Below are 8,759 nucleotides of genomic sequence, written 5' to 3'. Positions count from 1 at the left end.
ACGGAGCGTTATGCCAATACGACATCGTGTGTCAGAGTCTGAAACCTGAAACCTGAAACGCTGAAGCTGAGTTGGAGTCACAGTTGTTGTTGGTAGCCATGGATGCAGTAGCTACGGCGAAACCGCTTCTGTCATTGTCGTTTTTGCTTTTGCTACCGTCTTTTCTTCCGATCGCCGTCGCTTACAGACCCGGCGACATCGTTCCCATGAGCCGCATGGGTCAATACCACTCCGTTCGTTCCCTTTTCACTCTCTGCAATTTTCTCTTCCTTCCGGACGACGCCGTTTTCATCTCTAAGTTACTTTCTTCCTTTTGTGATTGCAGTCGCGAACCGTGTGGCAGGACCTCATTGGCCGTCACTGCCCCATCTTCGCAGTGAATCGCGAGGTACGCATCTTTTGAATTTGTTAAATTAGGGTTTTCTTAATTTCTTTCTTTCTTTATTGTTATTATTGCTATTTTTAATTGGTTCTTTCTGGGAATTGACTTTGTAGGTGTTGATGCCCATACCCAAGCCCACGGGTTACACTGGTGCGGATGCTTATAAAATGTGAGCTCCACCCCCCCCCCCCCCCCTTCAGTATAATGTGTGCCTTTTGCGTTGATATGATTCTTAATTCACGTTTGAATTTGCTTAATTTGTTAGGGAAAAAAAGCTCTATTTGTTTTATTTTTTCGTTTTTAACTCCCGAAAAACTTTCAGAATGATTTTCAGTTTAAGCTTTAGCTTAAATTAATGCAAACACTTACTTGGCAAGAAGTAATTTGAGGGAAAGGTATTTGATTCAAATCCATTAGTTTCGGATGCTAATTATATATACTGCGGGGGGGGGGGGGGGGGTGTATTTGTACTTGCTGTGACTCTGTGAACTGAAGATTTTTGAAGGTTTTAGATTGCACTTGGGGTTGTGGTTTTGTCGTGATTTTTGACATTGTGGGAAAATGTGACTGATGTGGTTGTAGTCGGCGCCCAAAAACCTTGACGTTACGGCTGAAATTGTGATTGCAGACTGTTTTTAAAACCTTGATTCTATAATAATAGTTAATCTCTGCAGAGTGAATCTGTGAATGGTGCTTGACTGATTGGTTTGTCTATTCTGGGAATAATAAGGCCGGAAAATAGATAAAATGAAAATCTGAAAAAATGGATTCAATGAAAATCTGAAGACACAGTGAATCTTTCTTCTTTCTTTTAATTGGTGGGAATTAAAAACAGTGTCAGGGGATTTACAACAACTCATGCAAACTTGCTCAATCAATTGAACTAGATCCCCTTGACAGACACAGTGAATAGGGCTGTGCATTTTTACCAAATAATTAAAATGAGCAGTGTGCTGGCAAAAGATGGTAATCTTCTTATAGTGCATTGGTGAGAGAAGTGAAGTTGGAATGCTTGGTACAGGAAATTAAAGGAATAATGTATTGTATTCTGAACACAATGAGATGAAACTTTGTACTACTGTACTGGTTATACCATATGGGGTGATTGCATTGTTGTTATCTGATTCTATCTGGTTGACCCTGGCTCTTAAACTGCAGGAGAAAATGTGGTTATAATTTTCTTTATTTTTTATTTATCTGCAGATCGTTTCAAGTTGGCAGGGAAAAGTTTTTAATCCCGTGGCTTCTTGTGGTGAATCGAAAAAGCACGGAGGTCCCAATGATTGAAGTAGATCTGGTAATACTGTGCTGAAGATAGGTCATGGACATGATCTTGTTCAATTTATTCAATTATTGTACTGGATTATACGAGTTCAGAATTTGTTGCTAGTCCATGAATTGATTGGAATTTTAATGTCATGCAGAGGTATTCAGGAAGTGATTTGCATGGTGTCACAGCTAAAGTTGTGGATATGCCTCATCACTGTATGTTGTTCTTCTCTAATTATATTTTTAAAAACATTAAGTTCTATACATGTGACCTTTTGAAAATGAAAGAATTATTCTTAGCTTATGCATGTGACCTTTTGTCAAGACTCTTCTGAAATATGTCAGAAATGTCAAGGACTGTGCTTGTAAACTGTTTGTCGATCCAAAAGGTTTTTTATTTTGATTTTCCTAAAGTTTTCTTTTTCTTTTTCTTTTTATGAGGTGACCATTCTACTTAGAAATTTTACCTAGCCTGTACAATTTCAGCTGTTATTTGGCATATTCATGTACAAATGTACCCGTCTCTGTAATGTAGATTCTCTTATTCAACATGATAGTATTCAAATTTTATTAGTGAAGACTTTTTTCTTTTCTTTTTCGTACTAATGTCTGAAGGCATTCCATTCTTTGTAATTGATTAATGTTGAGAAATAAGCATTTAGTGACTTAGTGTTGATGAATATACTTACAATAAACTGATTCTGTGGAGCCTGTATATTCTGTAGACATTTATTTTCATATTGAATTATAAATATGTTGATACCTTACACATTGATGAATTCTCATGTGCCATTTCTGGTATAAGAGAAACAATGGGCAATATGATTTCTTAAGTGATGCCTTTGTAACTTATTTCTGAGGGCCTTGAGCCTATAATTGTGCTTACAGATTTTGTTTTTTCTTTACAGATGTTGAAGTTCATCCTGAGATTCGTAAACAATTCTGGGATTCTCAGCATTGGCCAAAGCATATACTTGTCCGATATACATGGTTTGTCATTTGTGTTATTTTAGTTGTAGCTATATATATACATATTTATGTAGTTAATCAATATTAATTTTGAAGTTTGAACTAAATTATTGCTATTGAAGCCCTTGATCCAATTTTCTGTGTAGTTAATCAATATTGATTTTGAAGTTTGAACTAATTTATTGTTATTGAAGTGATCCAATTTTATGGCATTTGAGGGGGTGGGTTATAATGTTGGGATTCATTGTTTTTGAAATCTTGTTATGCTAGTAGTGTTATTTGGGAGGACATTTACTAGTTACTGTAGTATTTGACCTATAATATCAATCTGAAAAGGAGTATTAATTAGCATCTGCACACATTGTATAACAATATTGATTTTTTGAGGTTTTCCAGTTCCTCGAGATTCTCAACAATATGTCTTAACACCCATTCTTTTTGTTAATGAAATAGCAAAGTTGTAATTTAAATGGTAGTGTTTATGCTGACAGTTGCTGTCACTACATGATCCTTTATTTTGTTATTTCTTTCTGATTTGCAGTTCACAAACTTGACAATAAACATCATCTATTTATATACATGTAGTGCGGGCATTTGATGCATCTAAATCTTCAACAACTTTTTCCCTTCAAACATAATTTGTGTTCTTAATTCCTATAGTTGCAGTATTTATTAAACACTTGAATGAACACATCAATGTTTTGGATCAGTTGGTGATAGATATATGAACTTTCTGTGTTTATTACTGTTTGAACTTTGAAAGATATGCTTTAGTCATATTCATCATTTTAAATAATAATAAATATTTTAGATTGGGGGAAAAATGGCTCAGTGTGCTCTCTGAAATATTTCAGGAAGGAACATTCAGAGATAGATGTAACTTCAGGATTTTTTGTTCTGTTTGGTTCAGGTAAATAAATACCTTTCCCTTGATTCTTTACATATATGGTATCAAGTGAGAATACTTCAGGATTGTAAGAAATGAGAACATTCTGTAATCGCCTTTAGATAAAAATTAAGGGATGGGGATTGGATTAATTTTAAATAGAAATGCTCTCGTGACTGTCTCCGCTCCCCCATGTTCTGGTTCCATGTTTCAGGAGGTTTCTGAAATTGCTTCTAGTTTCAAACACCTGTAACAGCTTCTGGCTGAAATTCATTCTGCCCATATCGCCTAAAATTTTTGCTCTCATTTTGGTTCCCCCCCTAAATCTTATTAATAAATTATAGGGTGCCCTGTTTCATCAATAAATTTTATATGCTTTTGGTCCACATGTTACTCAATCATTTTATAAGGAAGCAAAATGTGACTCCTTGCCTCAATGAATTTGTCATGACCACACTTTTTGCTAAGCCATTTCTCGTTTAGAATGTAATTTGTCACTTGCGTGTAGATCATTGACATGACATCGTTCCATAAGCTTATTACTTGCTCTTTGAACAAAATCTTTTCTTCCACTCTCCCCATTAATGCCGTCAAAGTCACATCCTTCGGTGGGTCCTGTATGTGCAAGAGTTGTCATCTTTCTGAAACATGGAGCAACTAAGATGAGGGAAACGTAGGAGGGAAGTGTCTTCTGTCATCTTTCATGTGATTATTATTTTTAAATTAAAAGTAATCCTGTCCTTTAATTTTTACCTATGTATAAGACAAGATCTCTTGTCAGCTTTTATGTCAGTATTTTTTCCTTGCGAGTTGCAATATTAACTTTCATTCTGTTACACCAACCTATTGACTAGAGTAAATATTTTGGCACCCCTTATCTGTCAATTTGGTGGAGACAAAATACCTGGCTGCACCATAATTTTGTTTATAGAAGTATTAGTGATTTGATTGGTAAGATATCAAGAATGTATGTTCGTTAGCTGAGGATTGAAATTACTTGAGATATTCTTTTTAAAACATGGGCATGATGAATTTGTAGATAGCGTTGTATTTTACTAAGAGAGTGCACTTTTGTTGTTACTGTTTAAAATATCCAGGTCTCATGTTGTCTTTCATCCTTTCAATCTACGTATTGCAATCATCACGTGACAAATTGGAAAGGTACTTATTTCTTGGTTCAAACTTGTAAAACAAAATTCTTGTTTTGTTTATTTACTCCAGTAATTTTCATGCTCTTTGAATTCCCAGATTTGTAAGGGAAACGGTTGTAGAAAGCAGCGTGCCTGGTGAGGTGGTAGCAAAGGTTGAATGATGCATCCCTGGTGTCAATGATGCAATGTATAACATTGTAATATTGTATTCGTGAATTGACAAGATCAATTTTGGAGGAGGGGGAGAAGGGAATGTTGTTCTTGCATATACAAAGCTATGAACCAGTTGTTTCTTTTCTTGATGAAGGAGGTGACTCAGGTGAGTGAGTTGGATTGGATTAATTTTATCAGGACGAACTGTGGAGTGAGAGGCAGTAAAAGTTGAGAGATTGGGTGTATTAATTCATAGGGAAGGCTGGCTTTGTAACAATACATGAGGTTAAATACTTGAAAAGCTATAAAAGAATAAATCAAAATGTAGGGTATTAATTTCGCAATCATTTGAATCTTATTAATAAATTTGAATCAACACTCGAAGATAATATCCCTCCCTGTCTAGTAGATGAAATTTAATAACTTCTGATTTTGCCCCTAAAGACTCGTCATTTATTTGTTCTGTAACTTGAGAGATTCTAGTAATACATTTTTTCGAACACTGTAGTTAGTTAAAATTTATTAGAAATTATAAAATTTTGTGGTTCTCATTTTGTAATTAATGATTTTTATTAATAGTTTTGTAGTTTTCAATAATGTTTAAATAATATTTTTGTTTAATGAGTATTAAAAAGAAAGTGTTAGAAAATGTATTATGTGTCTTTGCTTTGGTTAAAGGTTTTTTTTATTAATGTGTTTATGGAATCCGCTTGGCCTGTTCAAGTTTAAAAAAAAAAATACTTCAATATAAAAAAGTACACTAGTATAAATTGCTATTCTCTTATTATATAATTGCCACGTAAAAAGAATGTTTTAAAATAATTATCATTTTAATTTTTTAAGGTAACATTAGTTATTTTTTTATTTATATTAATGGTGGACAATAAAATTTATAAATGAATTAATTATAATATAATATTAATTTTATATTATTTTTGTTTATTTATTGTTTTAAATTTATTATCGTTTTTTGGTTTGTGTAAAGTAAAGATGATAATAATTTTGAGACGGTAAATGTTTTGCTAGTTATATATTTTAGTATAAATTACTAGTTTGTAAATGATTTGTTAGTTGCGTACTTTACACCAAGTGTACGAACCTCTATCACTTCTTTTGTATCCAGACCAATTAACTATTATAAATATTTAATTCGTTTGGTGTGAATTTCCTTTTGTGGAGTATTTTTATTTTTTCGTTATTTTTCGATTGGGGTTAGTTTTTAAAAAAATACTTAAAAGGGATAAGTCACGACTTCAGTTAAATTTTGTTTTTACAACTTTGAAGTAGGAAATTTTTTTTGTTGTTTTTTTGTTTTAGAACTTTAAAGTCCTAAAACTTTTTTTTATTACTTTGATGTCGTTAATCACTTTTTTTAATGTTTAAGTTATTTTTTTAATTTATATTTTTTATGATTCTTTTTCTTTTTTTTAATTTTAAAAAAATTATTTAAATGTTAAATAATATTAATTTGACTTATTATTAGTATATTTTTTATGGTTTTATTTTATATGTTACTAATTTATTTTAATGTTTTATTATTTAAAATATGTTATATATTTTTAATATTGTTTTATTTAAATGTTTTTGTTTATTTAAAATTTAGATAATCTATTAATAAAATACATAATAAAATTAAAATGAGATATTAAAAATTTGAAATATTTTAATTTAAAAATTGATTATATTTAAATAAAAATTACACATTTGTTAAACTAATAATGAGATGATGTCTCACAACAAGTTCTTTTAGATATGTGTCTCGGTCTCTCATCTTATTGGGCTGAATTTACTTGTGTTTGTTGTTCTCTTGGTTTACGACCTCTATCTCCTCTTATTCTAGAATGTTCACGTGTAATTGTGTGTTGTTGTTGAGTAACATGATCACCACCATTTTCATCAGCAGCACCATCATCATCTTTATTGTTGTTATCATCATCATGATCCTCATCTTCATGACCCATGTCACATATTTGAGTAGGTAATGATGGACAATAACAAGAAGTCGATGGTGGTAGATTATATGCAGATGATGGAGTGTTGAAAGTGGTGTCAAACATTTGTGAGGGGCCATAAAAAATATTTGAGGTAGAAGAGACTTGAGATGAGTATTGAGGAATATATGATGAGAACCCTAGTTGAAAACTTCGTTGACATCCTTGAGACGTGTATCTTGAGAAGCTTGCATATTGATATTGTGCTTGCGATGGATGATGTTGGGAAATAAATCCAGGAACATGCACTAGAGGTACATTGGGTTCTGCGCATGCATATGATTGATGTTGGTGATGACCAAGATAATATTGTGATTCAAATTTACAAAGTTAGAAATAATAATGAATAATAATATCAATAATTTTTTAAAATTGTAAAATAGATTTACAACCTCAATAGATAGTGCTCCTTCACGTGATATATATCGTCTAGTTCAACGTATGTACCATTGCATGTATTCTGAATTTTTATGCAAAAAACCTTGGTCCATTTCACCATGAACAATATAATCATACCAATGATTCCATTTAGCAATCCAGTAACGATGATGGTGAGACAAAAAAATATTTGTTCTCCCTCTCATATCTATGTTGTAGAGTTGATCTAGGTTTGGTGGGCATCTGGAATAATTTGTCGCAGTCAAAATTGTCTCATGACTCTGTCTATTGGATGCCATTCTACAATTGCAAAACATATGAGAGAGACTTTTGTCCAAACAATCATTGATAACTCAACATCATTAATTAATGACCTTATTTCTGGTGTGTCATAAGGAATCCACAAGAACTGCAACACATACATTATTGTTGTCACATGTTTATAATCGAATAGGAAATCGGAAAAAATAGTTAAGTCATAAAAATTAAAAAATGAACTTCATTAATATGTAGTTTATCAAATATGATTCGTATCAATCTCACTGAATTGGTGAGAATATTTATTTTGGTCCTTGGATGAGACCACCTTTGTGAAAAAGGAAATCTTAGTCATTCTTGTACTTCTTCCATAGATAGGTGATCTATCTTTGGGGTAATACATTTAATGCAGTCCCACATCCATGACTGTAGCAACAATAAACATCCACCGATTTCTGTTTGGTCCGGCTTCACAGCCCGATCTAGAGCTCAGAGAAGGGATGCTAATAATGTTGCACCTCAACTGTAATGACTTGCCTCAATTAAATTTGATAATAAAAGGAGATACATCAAATGAACTATTGCACCTTATGTATCTGGCATCAAATAGCCACCTATGAGTATCATGATATGAGCTCTAGCATGTTGTGCAATGACAAAACATCATCAGCATCAACGGAAAGTTGCTGGAAATTTTGCTGCAACAAACTTAGATAAATCATTTTACCCTTTACATACTTATCAGGTAGAGTTTCCCCTAGTAATGCTTGACAAGCAACACGTACATCACCGGTGATGATACCAGTTACCGAAAATCTCCATGTGGAAAATGAAATGTGTGCGTCTTGGTTCTCCAACGTTCAACCAATGCACTAACCAAATGCTAGTTAATATCAACTTTTCCGACATTTATAATATGACCGAAACCAGCTAAAGTGATTAGATTTTTTACCTGATTATCTATTCGATCCAAGTAGGTAAAAGCCCAAACAGAATTATACCTCGGACAAATCATTCTCTCTTGGTCTTCCCACACTTGATTTGAAAAATGGTTGTCTTGTAACCACAACAAGGAGCCATCAACTGGTTCGGGTTGTGCATGTGCCATTGGTTGACAATGAAGAACAAAACAAATGGATATAAGGATGAAAATAAGAATGGAGAAGAATGAAAGGAGGGTGGTGTAAGGAAATGGTTGACACAATGATTTTTTGCCAAAGTATAACATTCTGATATCTTAACTTATATAATAGTGATGCACACTTACTGGAGTCCAATATACATAACTTAAAGCATGTTTAAGTGGTCCGTGATTCAAGTTA

The 8,759-nt window shown here is 32.8% G+C and overlaps 1 protein-coding gene across 1 annotated transcript; it reads left to right on the top strand.

The window, feature by feature from the left end:
• Positions 1 to 5,199, top strand: LOC114394670. The gene is made up of 9 exons (XM_028356341.1): positions 1 to 233; positions 326 to 388; positions 496 to 551; positions 1,586 to 1,679; positions 1,807 to 1,867; positions 2,560 to 2,641; positions 3,475 to 3,530; positions 4,604 to 4,667; positions 4,755 to 5,199. Exons 1-9 carry the CDS (start codon positions 99 to 101, stop codon positions 4,816 to 4,818), a joined length of 675 nt encoding a protein of 224 aa, XP_028212142.1. The 5' UTR covers positions 1 to 98; the 3' UTR covers positions 4,819 to 5,199.
• Positions 5,200 to 8,759: the final 3,560 nt, after the last annotated feature.

The sequence above is a fragment of the Glycine soja genome, chromosome 18, assembly GCF_004193775.1.
Source record: "Glycine soja cultivar W05 chromosome 18, ASM419377v2, whole genome shotgun sequence".
Taxonomy (NCBI): Eukaryota; Viridiplantae; Streptophyta; class Magnoliopsida; order Fabales; family Fabaceae; genus Glycine; species Glycine soja.
This window is presented reverse-complemented; position numbering and strand designations above follow the sequence as displayed.

What these genes read in the sequence shown, in the direction of transcription:
- LOC114394670 (XM_028356341.1), top strand. Translation starts at nt 99, where the DNA reads ATGGATGCAGTAGCTACGGCGAAACCGCTTCTGTCATTGTCGTTTTTG. An exon ending in ATACTTGTCCGATATACATG is followed by an intron (nt 2,642 to 3,474) that starts GTTTGTCATTTG and finishes GAAATATTTCAG; the next exon opens with GAAGGAACATTCAGAGATAG. An exon ending in TCACGTGACAAATTGGAAAG is followed by an intron (nt 4,668 to 4,754) that starts GTACTTATTTCT and finishes TTGAATTCCCAG; the next exon opens with ATTTGTAAGGGAAACGGTTG.